Source organism: Vicugna pacos, chromosome 32, assembly GCF_048564905.1.
Source record: "Vicugna pacos chromosome 32, VicPac4, whole genome shotgun sequence".
NCBI classification, from domain to species: domain Eukaryota; kingdom Metazoa; phylum Chordata; class Mammalia; order Artiodactyla; family Camelidae; genus Vicugna; species Vicugna pacos.
The window spans coordinates 9,799,914-9,819,506 of NC_133018.1; the positions used below are offsets into that span (position 1 = coordinate 9,799,914).

Consider the following 19,593-nt stretch of genomic DNA (forward strand, 5'->3'; position numbering starts at 1 on the left):
GCACGTTGGACAAACTCTCCTGCGACTTCAGACCTCTGGGATCCGCGCCCCGCCCGCCGCGGAGGGGCGTGGTCAAATCGGCGCCAGAGCGCAGACACGTGCACGGAGCGGAAAGGCGCAGGCGCGAAGTCGCCGGGACATTAGAGGGCGCACGCGCCCCGCCCCTCGGCCTCACGCTCGGCTGCGCAGGCGCAAGCCCGCAAGATGGCGGCGGCTGGAGTTGGCCGTCTGAGGCGGGCGGCGTCGGCTCTGCTGCTCCCGGCCCCCCGTCTGCCCGCCCGGGAGCTGTCAGCTCCGGCTCGGCTCTATCACAAGAAGGTAGGGGCGGGCGAGGGCGTGCGCGGGGCCCGTCCTGGGCAGGGGGGCAGGAGTGCGAGGACCGCTCAGAGGACTTGGCGTCCTAGCGGAGGCCGGGCCCAAGGAGGAGTGGCCGCCGGGCTCTGCGCTGCCCAGGTGGGGCCGCCCCTCGCACAAGTCCTCCTCGACTGACTTTCTTCTCGCTGTTCAGGGGCACTAAGAATGACAGTTCAAGCCCCTCTAGCGGCCATTGCCCGTGGGCCCCGCCGCTGGCCGCGATCTCGTGCATCCAGCCTTTAAACTTCCCAACTGCCCAGGAAGGAGGGTCCTGCTCTGACCTGCCAGCCAGACTCCAAGGACAGACACACACAGCAGCGCGGGCTCCGGCTTCAGCCAAGGCCACTGTCCTGGCCAAGTGACCTTGGGCAAGTCACTGCCCCGCGCTGAACCTATTTCCCCACTTGTCCAGTGGGGTCTTAGCAGTCCCCCTCCCTGAGACCATGCCTGTGGGGTCCTCGGCCCGATGCCTGACACACGGAGGCCACTTAGGGTGCTGCTGCTGTCATTGTCGTAGGAGCTCAGAGCCTTCAAGTGGAGCCAGACATGTAACCAACGGCCATAACGTTTTTATTTTTGTTTCTTCTCGGGGGGAGGGGCAGCTATGAGTACAAATAGGTGCCTAGTTTGCAGCCCTGACCTTCCTGGGGCGTGAAGTCCCTAAACGAGATTCTCTCACTCGGGAAACGGTTAACTAAAGAATGCAGTCAGTCAACACAGGGCAGAAAGTCCATACTGGGGGCATAGGTATGCTCAGTGGTCCTGGATTCAATCCTCAATACTTCCATTTAAAAAAGAAAGAAAGAAAAAGAAAATCCACATTGGACATTACTTTGTAGGTCCTGGGCTTAAAAGTCAAATTCCGTGGTCTGATAGGTGGTGGGGTAGGGGACTGGAAGTTTGGGAAACTTAAGGGCTGACTGGTAAACAAACCTCAAGGCTTTTAAAGCTCTCACTGTGCCAGTTTGAATAAATGCTTATCTGTTCTGGCTTCAGTGCGTTTGCCCAAGGACTTCACTCCTCCCCCATCTAGGGGTGTATGTTGTTGACAGTACAGGCGGAATTAACTTGTCGCTAAGCAGCCTTTCAGCCACCAGGGTGCTCTGCTGCACCAGCGAGATTTCAGGGCCCTGAAACACAGTAATGGGACCGTTGTCATTTATTAATCGCACACAAATGGACAGACGCCACAGCATTGTTCTTCCTGTAAGAATCTCCTTGAGGCTTCTGGGAAATCCTTCCATTTCTGGACTGTACTTATTTTTAGATTTCTGAGTAGTAATCATTATCCTTTGAGAATGTATTTTATTTGGAAATTACAAAGATGATGTTTGAGCCCAAATCTGGTGATGGATGGTTAAAGGTCAAGTAATTATTTGTGGCTCAAAACCCTATGGAATTAAGACATGATTTTGCTGATTTTTCTCCACTATCTTGCATCTCTGAAGGTGGCTAGAGAGGAGATACAAAAAGACTTTGGGTCACAAGTGGTTCTCACTGACATGAATGTAAGCCTTCCTCCCGGAGTGAAATTTGGTCCTGTGTGATTGCCTGCCAGGTTCGGGTTGCTAATTTCCCGGAGCTTGCCATCAAAGTCAGGGAGAGCAATACCTCAAAAAAGAGTGATTGTGATTTCTCTTAACCGTCTCCTTGCAGGTTGTTGATCATTATGAAAATCCTCGAAATGTGGGGTCCCTTGACAAGACATCTAAAAATGTTGGAACCGGACTGGTGGGGGCTCCAGCATGTGGCGATGTGATGAAATTACAGGTAGCTCTGGTCTCCATCTTTCCTGGTGGTAATGGTGATCCCTTTGTTGTACAGTGCTTCGTAGTTGATGGAGCACAGCACAGTGCTTTTGGTCCCCATCTTGATTCCTGTGAGACGGGATGCGTCATCATTATAAGTGATTCAAGCCGGGGCTGAATCCTGGTCCTACTGATCCACTACACCAACCCTTCCTGACACAGTAAACTGACCTCACTTTTGTACTTACTGTATCAGCTTAAATTCCAACTTCAGCTAAGTAAAAGCTGTTGTGACTTTCACCGATCAAAGGAAAACCACAGCCATTCAGTTAGCAATAAATCAAACCTCCCGCAAGTGGGAGACAACGCGCAGGTAGTGCCTGGCACTTTCGGGTAAACCGGAGCTCTCTCCACATCTACTTCATCATGGTGGGTGGGCAGCTCGCCAGGTGGCTTCATGCCTATCTTGGGAAACAGAAACAAGGCAGGAGGGAACCACTAAATGCAATTTGGTGCCGAAGGAAAAAAAAAAAGCATTCACCAGAGGCATTTATTGCAGGCTCCTTCAGTGTTTAAAAATGCAGGTCCACCCAGCAGCTGGGAGTAGAAGTTCACATCCAAAATTCAGGCTAGGGTTGGGGGGAAAGAAAACAGGAGGAGGCATATTTTTTTCAGCTGATCTTTACCAGCTAGGCCTGTATAATTCGGTGTGGTTGTTCCTACTATTCACTTTTCATCACCCAGCTCTTTGAAACAAAGGCAACTCTGTAACTAATGCCAAAACCTTAAGCGTGGAGAACAGGACCAGAGCTCTCAGGGAGTGCCCCAGGGGCCCTCCATGAGTGCCAGGTTCTACAGGGCGGCACCAGAGTCACTGCTGACTCCTGCCTTTTTTCTAGATTCAAGTGGACGAAAAGGGCAAGATCGTGGACGCCAGGTTTAAAACGTTTGGCTGTGGTTCTGCGATTGCCTCCAGCTCGTTGGCCACAGAATGGGTAAAAGGGAAGACGGTAAGTTTCTGCCAATTGGACAAAATTGAATCATTCCCCACAAACCTGGCTCTCAGTTAAGGGAAGGGTCCAGTTATATTAAAAAAAAAAAAAAAGTAACTATGATTTTTTTTTTCCTAAATAAATTCTTCTTCACATTGGGAATTGTGGATAATTCGGTGAAGTGTTTTTCAGTTTGAAGCCAGGGGGTTCTTGTTGATCATTTTTGTTTGGAGGTTTTGGAGGTATTTTGGTTTTTATTATATAGAAAATAGATCCTCACCTCCCCCTCAAAGAAAAAAAGAAGTGAAAAGAACTCCTTGGCTTTCTCCAAGGTCACTGGTAATGTTATCGTTTCTTAGACATCGGAGTCTGCTCCGGCTGTTGTCGGGTAGCAGTTTGTTTAGTTTATTTCCTCCCATCGTGTTTCAGGAAGGACTGCAGGTGGCTTACAAGGATTTGTGAAATAACAAACTAGCCTTTCTAAAATCCTGTTGTCATTAAAACCTCTCAGAAAAGCCAAACTGCAGGTGCATGTCTTTGCAGCCCCAAGGGGCCGAGTTCAGGGAGCTGAGTGCTGGCAGCGTGTGCTGGGGGAGCTGGGAAGCTCTGGAGCAGAGCCCTCCGCCAGGCCCCGTGCTGCCGCTTCCTGCAGCTCAGGGCCTTCTGGCTGGCAAGCCTCTCTGAGCCACAGAAGCAGAGACCTAACCGGTTCTGGCTGAAGGTGGCTCTGGAGTGATTTGTCCAGAACTACCCTCAGGGAAAGGAAGTGAGGAGACAGGGCACCTGTGCTCCCAGGACCCGGCCCTGCAGGTGCTGTGTGTGTGACCAGAAAGGGGGGTGGGGAGGGCTTTCTCTGACCTTGAGATCCTCCCATTAGATCAGGAACAGAATTTGAACCATAACTGAGTGAGATTGGGAAATCGGGGGCAGGTGGGGAAATCTGGCTTTCCTAAAGGCAGCGGGGCTCTCTTCCACATAGGGCTGCCACACGTTATGCCCTCGGGCTCTCGACCAAACCCCAGGCGTCCTTTTCAGTCCATCTAGAGGAGAAAGATTCTCTCGTAGGCAGGGGACGAGCCCAAAGAGCTCTCAGCCCGAGAGCTGTCTGTGCGCCACCCACCCCACCCCCCGCTTCCATGATGCCACGTAGCATTAAAAGTTGAAGGGATTTATCCTGAACACTGGGTATAAGGACATCAGAGAAACTGACACTCACAAAACCAGCATAGGAAACCACTGCCTTTTAAAAAAGACTCGAGTTGCTGGCCTCAAGCAGATCCCTAAGAGACTTCTTACAGGTTCTGCTCCTGACTCGCAGCAGTGTCTGGCAACCACGCAGTGCCGGGGTGTACACTTCACCCTAGAGAATCCCAGCGGCAGCCTAGACTTGGAAGTGGGGGGTCCTTTGTTTGAGGTTACTATGTGGAAACCATCCCCCACCACCCTGCCGCAAGGGCCTCTTCGGCCCCTTTTATTTTCCATCCCACTGCGTAGAGCATCACTAAAACTGCTCGTCTCTCCTGTCTGCCTCCCAGGTGGAGGAAGCCTTGACCATCAAAAACACAGACATCGCCAAGGAGCTCTGCCTGCCGCCTGTGAAACTGCACTGCTCCAGTGAGTCTCCCCTCCCCAGAGGGCCAGCGGGCCCAGACAGCGGGGCGTCACTTTTGTGACAGAGTAATGGCAAGTCCTTTTTGGTCCCGGAGTCCACCTTGACAACCCTCCGAGGGTTGGAGCTCGTGGGGTCTGCTCGTAACCTCCAGAAGGTTGCGCCCAGGGTCCCACCGCCCTCTCCAGGAGGGTCTTCCAGCACGTCGTGACCTCACTTCTGAACCTCAGAAACGGCCTCCAGTCCACAGAAGGCGTCACTGCCTCCCCCCGGCACGGATGAGGGAACGAGGGCTCAGGTGAAAGCGCCCGTCACACAGCCCCTGAGCGGGAGAGCCAGCACCCAAACCCAGTCGCTGATCCCAGAGTCCGTGTCGTTCCCGCCCCTCTGTGGTGGAGCGAGGTCACTCGGGGAGAAAGCGCAGCGCTCACCGCCGCCCTGTTTGCTGTGCGCTGTATCACTTCCTTTCCAGATGCGCTCACTGCCGGGGTCTGCATCTGCGTGTATGGATGACTAAGCCGGGTTGTGCAATGTCCCCCTCTTCACTGTCCTAAGAGAAGGCCCAGATGCCTTAAGACTTACACTTGGCTTTCCAGTTCAGACTCTGTCTTAAACCTAAAGCTTTTCCTTCTTCTCTCAAGCTTCTGGGGAAGGGGGAATGGGAAACAACAGCCTTAAGTTACTGGTAGACATTTACTGACCAAATTCATTATAAATCAGCAGAGAGGCAGGCCTCTTGCCAGGGTAAGACTCACAGGGGATGTGAGCGCCAGGGCAGGGACCAGCTAACGCTGTCTTCAGGAAGTCTGCTAAGACCCGAGTTCTTTCCACTTGAGCTGGAATTTCAGATACCCGTGAATAAAGGCCCTGGCTTGTAAGCATTTTCACATGGTTTCGGAGAAACCCCAGCCTTTTCACTAGGCCATCCTGGGTACTGAAACCTCTAGTCAGCGCTCCCTGCCGTCATCCCAGCTCTCTCCATTTTTATTTTCCCCATGGCTTCCCTTTTAACATCAGCTCCAAAATAAAAGTTTTCAAACTTAGGGTCACTGGAGAGTGACAGCAAACACCATGCCGTCAACAGACTGGCATGACCCACGTTACTGCAGCCACAGTCACCAGCATCCCCTGCATTTGTCCTGACTCCCGTGTGGGCAGCTGAGAACTCACGGTCGTTGTGTCCCTCCTGTGTATAAAGTCCTCGAGGACACCATCCCAGCAGGAAAAGCATGACTGTCCCAGTTTTACAGAAGAGAGTGTAGATTCCAAGAGGCTAAGGAACCCACCTAAAATCCTGGGTGTCTGACCCCAAGTCTGTCCTCAGAGCCACCCCGCGGGAGTAATCCTGCTCAGAAAGCAGCTGTCGGCTGGCCGAGAGCTTGCTCCTCACCCCCAGCACCCTGGCAGGGGACTCTCTTAAGCCTGTCCCAGCACCACTGCCTCCAGCTCTTAAAGATTCTCTGCCTAAGACCATCTCTGCAGATTCTGGACACTTAGGCTCGCTTTCCTTCCCTTACTTCCAGTGCTGGCCGAGGATGCCATCAAGGCTGCCCTGGCTGATTACAAACTGAAACAAGAACCCAAGAAAGAAGAGGCCGAGAAGAAATGAGCCGTCGGCGAAGCCGCGCACAGGTCACACCTGCTTCTTGCCCACCCGCTGTGCAGTCACGCAGAAGCCCTCGCACTACAAAAAAAGAGCTATGAGATCTGCACATTTGCTCTTCACGTTGTGACTCCAATGCAAGCAAAATACAGTCGAATTGTTCTGAATCCTGTGGTTTCTTTCAGTTCACTTTTATCACCTTAACCCAGGTCATGTCTGTTTGAATTGTGTATATGGCCTCCAAACTGAAATCGATGGTGAAGTCTCGCATTCGGGGAGGCATGAAGTGCACAAATATCTGATTTTACCTGAATCTATTTTGGGGAAGATTACCGATAGAATGCCTTGGTAAGATTATTTGCTAGAACCGAGTATTGTACATAAAACAGATTTGCATATATAATAAATAAAAGAATGGAAGACGATGTTTTTCTCTGGTAAGCCTTGTCTCTTGGGTCCCTCACTCACCCCAAGGTGCTGCCCACAGCCCCTTGGGTTTTGCAGACACTGGACCACGACTATGCCTGCACCTTTCCCAGCAAACTGGGCAGTAAACACCACACACGGAGATTTTTACAGAGCCGAATGTCGGTAATGTTTTATGAAACAGGAGGGAGGGTGAAAGGAGAGGTTCAAAATGAGTCCAGAAGATTCTTTTTGTAATTTCACTGGTTTGTGAAATCCTGAGATCTGAGGAACTCTGCCATGGACGCTCCCCTAAAACTGTGGATCAAACACACAAAGAGGTCTAGGGGGTGAGTTTAAAATGTTGATTTCTAGACCCAGGGCCCTGCTTGCTGTAGGTCTGAGCCCGCAGTTCCAATACCTGACTTCGGAGAACCTCCGGGGAGGTTTTGTGCGCTGGCAGCTGAGCCTAGCCATCAGGGAGAAACTTCCTTTGTCCACTCGCTGTCTTGCATGAGTGTGACACTTAAGTAGTTCGTTCTGAACTGTCTGTGCATGAGCAATGACCTAAAGTTTAAAAACATCGACTTCTGGCTCACGGGCAGGTAACAGACACTCTAATCTCTGCCCCCCCTCCCCCAACCTGCCCCCAGGGCTGACGGGGAGGCGGACAGGTTGTCCCATGCAGAGGGGCCCTCGGTCAGGCACCAGCTAAAAGCCCCACTAGAGGAGGCCCAATTTTCTAATGAAAACGTGATCTCGAAATGCCAGCTAGGAGCCTCAAGTCTCCAGCGTCAAGAGGAAGATGCTTTTGTTTTTCTTGATGCTCAGGCATAGGCTGGCTGCCTCTTCTCTTTAATATACCTCCTTTGTTTTAAAGAAAAAAATCAACTCCTCTGGGTTCTGGGGAAGGGCACAGAACTTCAAAGGCCACCCCTCTGCAGCCTGCGGGGCAGGCCACAGAGCAGGCCTTCATCAGAGTCTCAAATTAGAGCCGCCGAGTGGAACCGTGTCACCCTGGCCCCGGGGGCATGTTCTACTGTTTAATCCACGGTCTCTCTGGCTGTGTGTGTTGTTTTCCTTTCTTATACGTGGCCACACTGTAATCCCCACCACTCTTCTTTGGGAGTTTTGAAAATGAGACATTTGTGTCCCAGTGACATCCTCTGAGAGCTGAGGCTAAATTCCACACATCAGAAACTGCTCATAAACAGCACGGCAGTGTTCCCAGAATAGCCCAGACCTCAAAAGACATGGTCTTGCAGCTAAAAGAAAAGAACATTTCACTTTAACATCCCCTAGACTCTCCTCCTCCCAGATAAGACCAGTTTGAACCACATGAGGGCACCGCGTACCTTTTGGTGAGCTCTTCGTATCTGGCGGATCTCAGCATCCCTGCGTGGGCTTTTCCCCAGGAGATGGAGATGCGCGAGTTAAAAACAGCCTATCGCGCGCCCGCGCTCTGTGCCAGGCTCTGACATCTGTGATCCCCTTCGTTCCCAGGACAGCCCTCTGAGGTGGGCATTATTTCAAACAAGGAAACTGGCGTGGGGGTCAGCTGACTCCCAAGCCACCAGCCTGGACTTGGGCTGGGTGACTCCAAGGCCCATGCTTCCCTGCCTCCTTTCCCTCTGGCAGAACTCAACACCAAGAAGTCTTAACACACAGCAGGGCCTCACTCGTGCCCTGAGCACCAGCGGGAAGGTGAACCCCAACACAGGATGAGCCCCAGTCCATTCACTAGCCAACTCGCCACCAAGCCCTGCGGCCCCGGCCCTGGCTATGCCTGCTACTCATCAGGGGCCCAATTTTTCCGCAATGCCCAATGACATCAGATGCCATGCGGGTGGGGCCCGGGCACTAGTGTTTTTCAAAGCCCCGAGGAGTTCCCAGTGTGCAGCCAGGAGGTTCTCTCCCCTTTGCAAAGCGGTTTGCTAAAATTACTTCCATGGAGGCTCACGGTCCTGTGAGAAGGTGTCACTTCCCATCTCCAGCCTCCCTCTCTGCCCCTCCCACCCCCTGCATCTGCCTTAGTCTAGGCCTCCATCATCTCTCTCCTGGCCTCCCCACTGGCCTCCCTGCCTCCAGACTCACTATTGGGATCCATTCCCCACTCTGACCCTGACACTCCTCCTTCCCTACCACACGGATCAATCTCTTTGCTCTGCCCCACTGAACCTTCCTTCAGGCCCTATGCTGCTCCCCGCCACCGGGAAAGCCCTTGCCAGGCTTCTCCCTTTAACCTCCACTCAGCCTGGGAGCCTCATCTCAGGCATCACCTCCCCTGAGAAGCCCCCCTTGATTCCCCCAGGCTGAGCTAGGTGCCCTGCTCGGCTCCCACAGTCCCCTGTACCTCCCTAATCACATACGTATCATGGATGGTTTTGTAATTTTTTCTTGTCTTTCTGTATGTATCATTACTCAGAGACTGAGGTTTTTTTAATAATTTTTTTCAATTTTAAGCAAGTAATACACTATTTTTAAAACCTCAAACAGCAGGGAGGGATAAATTAGGAGTTTGGGACTAATATATATACACTCCTCTATATAAAATAAACAACAAGGACCCACTACTGTATAGCACAGGGGACTATATTCAATATGTTGTAACAACCTGTAATGGAAAAGAATCTGAAAAAGAATATATATATAAAACTGAATCACTGTGCTGTATGCCTGAAACTAACAAAACACTGTAAATCAACTATACTTCAATAAAAAAAAAAGTTTAATTCAAACAGCCTGAAAGGGAACAAACTAATATATAAGGTTCCTTGCCACAGAAACTTTCTAGGCATATCCAAGTCTATATGTGTTTAAATAGAGTGTTTTTTTCTTTTTTTTTCACAAATGGTAGCATACTACACATACTTCGGTATCTTTTTATTTTCCCCTTTACCATACTTTTCCACATCAATTCCTATAGACCTGCCTCATTCTTATTAACAGCTACCCAGCATTCCATGCACGATGTTCTGTAATTGACTCTTCTAGTGATGACCATGTAGGTTGTTTTGACGGCAATGTCAGTTATGAGACCCAGTATCTGGTACAGCTTCTGACTTACTAGGGGCTCCATGAATGCTTATTGAGTGGGTAGATGGATGGATGGATGGGCAGATGGCTGGGTGGATGGATGGCTGGGTGGATGGATGGCTGGGTGGATGGGTAGAAGGGTGAATGGCTGGATGGAGGAGTGTGTGAGTGGGTGGGTGGATGGATGGATGGGTGGATGGATGGATGGATGGATGGATAGAGAGGTGGAGGGGTAGACGGATGGATGTGTAAGTGGAAGAGTGGGTGGTTGGGTGGGTGGATGGATGGATGAATGGATGGGTGGATGGATGGATGGATGGGTGGATGGATGGGTGGATGGATGGATGGATGGATAGAGAGGTGGAGGGGTAGACGGATGGATGTGTAAGTATATGAGTGGGTGGTTGGGTGGGTGGGTGGATGGATGGATGGAGGGAGGGAGGGGTGTGTGAGTAGATGAGTGGGTGGGTGAGTAGATGGATGGATGGAGAAACAGGCTCAGAGAGGTGAAACAACTTGCCTCAGATGACACGGTGAAGAAGAGCTCTAGGTGAGGTCCCCTGCCCACCTCCCACCCCCTTCAAAGCACCCCACCAGAGCTATGACCACATCTTTAATTTAACCTTTCCTAGATGCTATTCCTGGATTCTGGCCACGTGGGACCACATCCAAATGCACACTTCTACAATTTCCCATTAAGCATGGTCCTGTCAATGAACTGTCTCGATCTTGGCATCTTCTTAAAAAGCAAATGAGGGCTGCCTGTTGATGATGACGGCCCCTTGAACTTGAGACAAGAGGGCAGACTCTGTGTCCATCCTTGTGATGGGACAGAAGACTTCCCACTGATCTTGGGAGAGTTAGGGGGACCTTGCAGTGAGCTCCAGCCCCAGCCAGAAGACGGATGTGGAGCACAGTTCTCACAGGTGGCTCTTTGTGACCTGTCCGTTTGCTTTCTCCTCTCCTCGAGATGACATCAGTCAACCCCTCAAACCGCCACCTCCGCAGAGACCATCTCTGCACAGGCAGGTACCCACAGGGCAGAGCAGAGTGAGCTCTGAGGGCTGGAGTCAGACAGGGTGGGTTCAAATGCTGGCTCCCACCCTGTGACCCTGAACAAGAGACTTCAAACATCACAAGTCTCTGTTTACTCATCTGCAAAATGGGGATAACAGTACCTATCTGGTTGGGTTGATGTGACCATTAAATGACAATTCAATGCAGCATGTAAAGCACGTGGCACATAAAAATGTTCATTATTGCTACGGTGACTGTTAGGATCCCGTGTGACTCTTCAGCCCTGGCTCTGTACCACGCACAGCTGCTGGGTGTTTCATATACAGACTAGTTCATTTACTCTACGCAGAAATCCTAAAATTCTAGGATTATCCCATTTTCCAGATGAAGAACTAAAAGGTAAAGAGATGTATCCAAGATCACACAGCCAGAAAGTGGCCGAGGCAGGATTCCAGCCCATGCTCTCAGCTTGCTACCCCTCTCCTTCGTTCTCTCTACTATGATCATTATTACTATTAACACTGGGCTTCTTATTACCATGACTCGTAGTAACTGTTACTATTACTACTATTGTTACTAATACTCCTCCTATTACTATTTTTAAAATACCATAAACCTCCAGGCTTCCAACCCATGGTGTCTTTGCCTTGGGATGAGTCTTCACAGCAAGGCCTCCAAAATTACACAAAGCCGTGGTCTGGCTGCGCCTGTGCAGGGGACACACAGACGTGACTTCTGGCACACGTGGCTTGACGGGCAAGCTCACTCCCCAGTGCTTGGTCAACCACAGGGCACAGCTATTCCCCAAGCCCAGCCTCAAATGCCACCGCTGCCCTCCCCACCCAGCTATCTTTGGAACTGTCATGTTAGACTCTCCAGTCTCTGGCCTCACAACAGAGAAGCCCAGCTCCCAGAATAACTCCAGAAGTACCCCCGGGTGAGGACAACTCTTATTGCCCGGGAGAAGTTAATGCAAAAGATATTTCAGGGGCCTCCATCCTGCCCCCTGAAGCCTCAGGCTGATGTATCAAATGAAGCCCCAGTGGGGAAATCGGGCTGGACCACCCTCTCCCCAAATGCCTCCCCACCACACAGCCCCTTTGAGCAGCACCACAGGATATGAGGGAACAACCTTAGATGGGGACTTAGGGACTTGGGTTCTAATCCCAGCTCTGCCATGATCTATGTGATTTTAAGCAGGTACTTAACTTCTTTGAGCCTTGCTTCCCTTTCTGAAAAATCAGTAGAATACAAGCTCCTAAGTCATAGGTTTGTTGTAAGGATTAAAAGAATTATCACATGTAAAGTGAAAAAAAAAAGTGCCAGGCATGTAATAAGCACTCAATAAATGTTAGCTATCATCACCACCATCGTCGTCCCCATCATTATTACCATCACCACCATCATCACTTCCATCATCACCATCATTATCACCATAACCACTATCATCATTATCATCACCTCCATCATGACCATCATTATCACCATCACCTCCATCATCATCATCACCTCCATCATCACCATCATTATCATCATCACCTCCATCATCATCATCACCTCCATCATCATCATCATCACCTCCATCATCACCATCATTATCACCATCACCTCCATCATCATCATCTCCATCATCACCATCATTATCACCATCACCTCCATCATCATCATCACCTCCATCATCATCATCATCTCCATCATCACCATCATTATCACCATCACCTCCATCATCATCATCACCTCCATCATCATCATCACCTCCATCATCACCATCATTATCACCATCACCTCCATCATCATCATCACCTCCATCATCATCATCATCACCTCCATCATCACCATCACCTCCATCATCATCATCATCACCATCACCTCCATCATCACCATCATTATCACCATCATTATCACCATCACCTCCATCATCATCATCATCTCCATCATCACCATCATTATCACCATCACCTCCATCATCATCATCACCTCCATCATCATCATCATCACCTCCATCATCACCATCATTATCACCATCACCTCCATCATCATCATCACCTCCATCATCATCATCATCACCTCCATCATCACCATCATTATCACCATCACCTCCATCATCATCATCATCACCATCACCTCCATCATCACCATCATTATCACCATCACCTCCATCATCATCATCATCACCTCCATCATCATTATCATCACCTCCATCATCACCATCATTATCACCATCACCTCCATCATCACCATCATTATCACCATCAGCTCCATCATCATCATCATCATCACCTCCCTCATCACTGTCATTATGACCAACACCTCCATCACCATCACCACCATCATCCTCAATACTATCTTGGTTGTCATTGTCATTATCACACCACCACCATCATTAGCAACATCATCATCACCAACATCAGCAGCAGCAATACTGTCACCATCATAGTCACTGCCATCATCATTGTGATCATTGTCACTGCTATGGACTACCCTCCCCAAATTCATATACTGAAACCCTAACCCTCAATGTGACTCTATTTGAAGATAGGGTCTCCTATTTTTCAAGATAGGTAATTAAAGTTAAGTGAAGTCATATGGGTGGAAACTTACAAGCAGAGGTCTCCCCACACATGCTCAGAGGAAAGGCCATGTGAGGACAAAGCAGCCATCTACAAGTCAGGAGGAGAGGCTCACTGGAAACTGAGCCCTGTCGGTATCTTGATCTTGGACTTTTCAGCCTCTAGAACTGTGAGAAAAGAAATGTCTATTGTTTAAGTCATGGAGTCTGTGGTATTTGTTATGGCCTGAGCAGACTGCTACATCCACCACCACCACCACCATCATCACCACCACCATCATCACCATCATCACCATCATCACCATCTACATTATCACCACCATCTTCAACACCACCACCATCACCATCATCACCATCATCACTATCTACATTATCACCACCATCATCAACACCACCACCATTAGCAGCAGCAGCAGCAGCATCACCATCATCAGTATCTACATTATCACCACCACCATCATCCCCATCAACAGTATCAACATTATCACCACCATCATCAGCATCATCACCTCCACTGTTCTGGGTCAGACTCCCCAGAAAGCCAACTCTGAGATGGAAGTTAGCCTGCAGGGTGTTCATTCAGGAGTGTTGCTGGGATCGACACCTGTGGAAAACTGCTTAAGAAAGCAGGACTGGGCAGAGGGAGAAGATGGGCCACAGGGTAGCCCCAACAGACGTCTCCACTGACCCTGTGGGGAGCTCTACATCTGATGGCCCCTCAAAGTTGGCCAGCCTCCAAGCCCCAATCACTTACAGTCTCTAACATGCATCATAATGGTGGGTTTGAGACTTGATCTTCTCACTCTCTTCCCAAGGGAGATTTGCATTTTACAAGAGGAGGAGCTAAGAGCAATGTTTACCACCCAGGAGTGAATCATCAGTGGTGGAATTCCAGGCATCTGCTGGGCTCACTATCAGGGGCAAAGGAGGTTTGTGGGAGCTTCTCACACTGTCCCGTTTGCCCTTTGGCCCCAGATTCTCCTTTGCTTTCCCACCACAGCAGCGCCCCAGGGGACCATCTCCTTTCGAGTGGATGCTCATCCATCCCAACCCCAAAGGCTTGGACCAGCGTGACCCTGCTTCCCGGCAAGTCTTCTTGGGCGGCCACTAGGATCTGCATCTCCTCTCAACCTTTCCCACTATTTTTCCAAAGGAGCACAAGCAAAGGACAATCTGCTCGTGCGGGCGAGTCATTTTCTAGTCAAGCTAACCCAGCTGAGGGCCTCAAGGGACAAAGCCTGGGTTCTGGACGCATGCAAGGAGCAGCCACAGGCAAGCGTGGACCTCTCCCATTTGTCCTCCTCTGATGGTTGCAGGATGAAATGAGATCATGTGGACAAGGTGCCCAGGACAGCTGGGCACACAGTAGGCGCTTACTAAATGCTCGTTCGTCCACAGGATAGGCCCTGAGCAGGCACCACAGAGCAGGAGACAGAGTCACGAGGGTGGCGGTGGGGGGTCAGGCCTCTGATTAATGCCAAACAACAGCTTCCCATTAAAACTCTCTCTGGCCTCCAAGGCCCTGCCTGTCCCTCTTCTGCCTCACTCAGCCCACTCCAGGCCCACTGGCTGCCCTGCCATCCCTCAAACTCATGAAACTCACTCCTCCCACAGGACCTGTGCACTTGCTGGCCCCTCTGCCTGCAGCCCTCTTCCCAGAGCTTCCCAGAGCTTCCTCCTGCATCCAGGTCTCACTTCAAATGCCATCTCCCCAGACAGTCCTCCCCCATCCACCCTGGCATCACACTGTTCATATTTTCCACAGAACATAACCCTCCGGATGCAGCTTTTTCGGGGAGAGCGGGTCTGAGGATTCACCATGAAATCTCGGATGCCTAGAACAGTAACTGCGTACAATACAGGACATAGTGCCAAAGGCTCGTTCTGGCCACAGTCCCTGGAAAAAAGCTGGGAGGCAACAGACCCGTTCCTTACTCTCTGGGCAAACCTTCCTTCCTCTCTGTATTTGCAGTTTTTCTGTCTGCAAAAACGAGGGGACTGGACTCGATGAATCCTTATTCCCTTCCAGCTCAAACAAAAAGATTCCACATCCTTGGATAACTTCTCATTTTAGCCCATAACCAGCTCATGCCAGAACATGACTCATCTCTGCCGATTTTACCTAGCAACCAGCCCTTCTCCCCACACCCCGGACCAACTCCCCCCACCCCCAAGAAAAATTCCTCCCCCACCACACACCCACCCAGCCTCTCCCCCAAACCCCAACACCACCCGGGATCCCAGAGAGGAATGCAAGGCTTCAAGATCCTCCCCCGTCTGTCTGCCACCAGCATTTTCACGTAACCTCAGAATGTCTCGGGCTATGTCTGGAACGAGATGGGGGGAGCCGGTCCCCTCCGGGGATTAGTACAGGAAACAGCAGCAGAAGTCAGGCAAGCAGAAAGCGCTGACCCAGCACGGAGAGATCATTTCTGTTCTGATGCCTCACCCGCCTCTAGTGTCCAGCTCCTCAGACCTGGAAAAGTGTCTGTACACTTTAGGGAGAGAGGAAGTAGGGACAGGGAAAGTAGACAAGAGAGAGAAAGAGGTTCCACGCCTGAGACAAAAATCAGTTCTCACTTGGATTGTCCAAGGGATGTCTTCATCCAGTGCCCCACAGAGAGGAAAAGAACTGTCTCATCTTAGTAGATACTGGAAAGCATTTAATAAACTTCAGTACTCATTTGTGACACAAAATCTTGGCAATCTAAGAACGGAAAGGAATTTCCTTAACTAAAAAAACGACACTTACCAGAAAACAAGAGCAAACTTCATGCCCACGGGAAAATGCTGGAAACACTCCCACGAAGATCAGAAAAAAGGCAAGGATGTCCAACATTACCACCACCTCCATCATCACCTCCACCATCACTTCCACCATCACCACCTCCACCATCACCTCCACCACCACCAGCATCATGACCACCTTGTCACCACCATCATCACCCCACTTCTGCCTCCACCATCATTACTGCCTCTATCATCAGCACCTCCACCAATCAACAATGAATTTGATGGAAAATATACATGCATTGCAATGTTCATTTACAATAGCCAAGATACGGAAACAACCTAAGTGTTCATCAACAGATGACTACATAAAGAGGATGTGGTATGTATGTATGTATGTATTTATATAATGGAATACTACTTGGCCATAAAAAAGAATGAAATAATGCCATTTGCAACAACATGGATGGAACAAGAGATGATCATACTCAGTGAAGTCAGAGAAAGACAAATATCATATGATACCCCTTACATGTGCAATCTGAAAAAAAAAGGGACAAATGAACTTATTTACAAAACAGAAACAGACTCACAGATACAGAAAACAAACTTATGGTTACCAAAGGGGAAGGGGGGCAGATAAATTAGGAGTTTGGAATTAGCAGATACGAACTATTCCATATAAAGTAAACAACAAGGTCCTATACAGGGAACCACATTCAATATATTGTAATAACCTATAATGAAAAAGAATATGAAAAAGTATATATAACTGACAAATATGTATCACTGAATCACTATGCTGTACACCAGAAACTAAATCAACTCTACTTCACTAAAAAGGAATATTGAATTAGAATTCTCAGCCACTGCAATAAGACACACCGAAAAACAAGTCGCTTATGGATGCTTCAAATCTCTACCTAGAGATCCTTCCTGAAGGAGCACTGGATTCAGGTGACCTGGGATGGAGACCTCCCTCAGTCGTTACCTTTCTGGGTGACTTTGGGTCTCAGTTTCCCCATTTGTAGCTGGAGGGGCAGGATTATACCAATTGTTTGCAAACTACACTCCACTGAGCCCGAGGGGCCCTGCAGTCAGGGGAGAGGGGCAAACAACAGGTGCCCTCTGGATATCCCAGCCCCACTCCCAGGATAAGCTCTACTTTCCTTCAACTTATGTTAACATCCTTAGGAAGAGTTTATTCGAACCAAGGATGCTGTGGCTGAAAAAAGTTGGACATCAGTGGATCCCCAACCAATACATGTGTAAACTAAGGATAGAAACCAGCACTTCATCGGAGAGGAACTCCAGAAGGTTAAAAGCCCCCCTCTCACCAGTAGTCAGAGATCCACAATTAAAACAACAATGGAACACCACTTATGTATTCGATTGACAAGTAGTGATGCTGGCAAGGATGTGGGGAAATGGAACCACTCTTAGACCAAGATGGGAATGGAAATTGGTGATTCATTTTGGAAAAGTCACTTGGCAGCACCTCTGAAAACGCTATGCTTGTCCCCTTGGCCAGTGGCAATCTCCCTGGGGGGAGGACCTGGCTGGCAGGAGCGCACCACACGTCTGCAACGACATATAAATGCAGGCTGTCCTAGGAAACGTGTGATGACACCAGGGCACTCCAGCTCTGCCACCTGTGATCCCCGTTCCTGAGCTCGCCCGGGGCCCACTTGGCCCCACACCTGACCCAGAGGAGCCCTGAACCGGCTCCATTCTGGAGACGCCTGAATCCCAGGTGAGCAGACATCTGGGCTCACACCTCAAACAGGTGACGCCCAGGTGTGAGTCCACCATGCCAGGGCTGCCCTCAGAGCTCAGAGCTCTTCCCCCCCACGGCAGGTAGACCACAGACCACAGACCACAGGGAGGTTGAGCTGCCAGCCCAGACCTAGGACCTGAGCCTTCTGTCCCACTCACCAGCTGTGCGACAAGTCACCTCGCATCTGTGGGACCGCATCTGTCAACAATTCACTGAGCAGGGATGGTTTCCTCCTCGGCTCAGTGAAGTGGATCGAACCAAATTCATAGTGACTTTTCACATAAAATCATTTATGCGAAAAGCAAATTGGGAAATAGTGACGATAGTATTTCTGCCCAGACCCTTCCCCTGGAGCGAAAGCTCTCTGAATTATCCTCTAACTTAACAGAACCATCGCCTCCTTAACCACCTCCCGCACTGATGGGCGTGTAAGAAATTTCCTTTTTTTTTTTTTTCACTTATTTTAAACAACACTGGCACAGACAGGCATCCTGCCGGCCCATCTCAGGGACCACACACAGGTCTTTTGGTGGGCAGGTTCCAGAAAAGAATTTTTGGGACAAAGGACAAAGACATGGACAACTTTGGTAGATGCCGCCCTACCACCCTCCAGAAGGGCCCCTCCCTCTTTCACTGCAGTTCTGCTCAAAATCGGACAGTGCGAGGACCAGATCCAAAGACAAAATGTTCTTATCTTGGGAGAGGTCATGGGAAAAATTCAAAACTGGTTCTAACTGGCTCCCCAAAGGCTGGCCCAGTCCTTCCAGCCAGAGCTATGCTGCAGGCCAGGCTGTGGGGACATTGGCCCTTGGGCCCAGGCTGGCCACTTACCTTTGACAGAAGGAAGGACTTCCCGATAGTGAGGGTGGGTTCAGATGCAGGAGAGACAATCAAAGGAGCTGGGAGAATTCTTCCCGGGGTCTTTCAACGTGGCGGGAGATGAATCTCTCTGGGATGGATTCGAGGGGGTAAAAGGAGCCAGGCTCTTCCAAGACATTTTGTCCAAGACTTGAGTGATTCTTTTTACTTCAGGAAAAATGGCTCCCTGCCGCCCTTTTCCCCAGCTGCTCACCCAGGCACAGAGACCGAGGCCTATCACTTGGCTGGAATCCAGAGCAAGCCTCCCTCCTTTTTTGTGGGAGAGGTAGCTGAGGCCCAGAGAGGGGAGCGACTTTCCTCAGGCGGCACAGCCAGGGAGGGGACTGCAGGCTCAGAGCCACCTCCGAGTTCTCGCCTCCAGAGAGCCCAGGGCTGTGGGCTTGACTCTCGGCGGTGGCGTCCCCATGAAGCATCTGGGGCAGGAGCGAAGCGTTGGGATCCAACAGACGGGCTTGGTCGTTCACGGGCCAGGAGACCTCGCAGGCCCCCTGAGCGCGCTCTGTACCCTCGGGGAGCCTGGCCGCCTGCTCAGTGGCGGCGCGAGGGGCCAGGATGCCCGCTCCCCCAGCGGAGTTCCCGCCCCGCCCCGCCCCGCGCAAGGTGCGCGCAGGCGCAGTTTGTAAGTGGGCGGGGCCTGACCCCACGCAAATCACAAGGATGCAGCACCCAGCAGCTGTGGTGATGCCCCTGCCGCCCACTGAGCTGTGGGACCACGTGGGAGTTTGGACACATTGGCCTCGGACCCCCTCCCCCAACCCTGTTATCCTGCATTCATTCATTCATTCATTCTTTCTTTCATGAATAGGCTTGCAGGCAGCGTGGCACTGCAGTTAGAGCTCTGGCTGTGAGATCCAACAAGCCCAGGAGACTCCAA

General features: G+C 50.4%; 1 protein-coding gene and 1 long non-coding RNA gene across 3 annotated transcripts; one reads left to right on the top strand and one right to left on the bottom strand.

The window, feature by feature from the left end:
* Window positions 1–152: 152 nt before the first annotated feature.
* ISCU (iron-sulfur cluster assembly enzyme) lies at window positions 153–6,731 on the top strand. Its single transcript, XM_072953472.1, has 5 exons — window positions 153–318; window positions 2,011–2,124; window positions 3,002–3,112; window positions 4,630–4,708; window positions 6,227–6,731. The coding sequence occupies exons 1-5, from the start codon at window positions 205–207 to the stop codon at window positions 6,310–6,312; spliced, it is 504 nt and encodes a 167-aa protein (XP_072809573.1). The 5' UTR covers window positions 153–204; the 3' UTR covers window positions 6,313–6,731.
* On the bottom strand, window positions 904–19,272 carry LOC140690994 (uncharacterized). Of its 2 annotated transcripts, XR_012066421.1 has the most exons (3): window positions 18,672–19,272; window positions 13,366–13,501; window positions 904–2,231 (listed from the first exon to the last, which is right to left on the bottom strand). It is a non-coding gene; the product is annotated as an uncharacterized lncRNA (long non-coding RNA). The 2 variants fall into 2 exon arrangements; XR_012066422.1 differs by lacking the exon at window positions 13,366–13,501.
* Window positions 19,273–19,593: the final 321 nt, after the last annotated feature.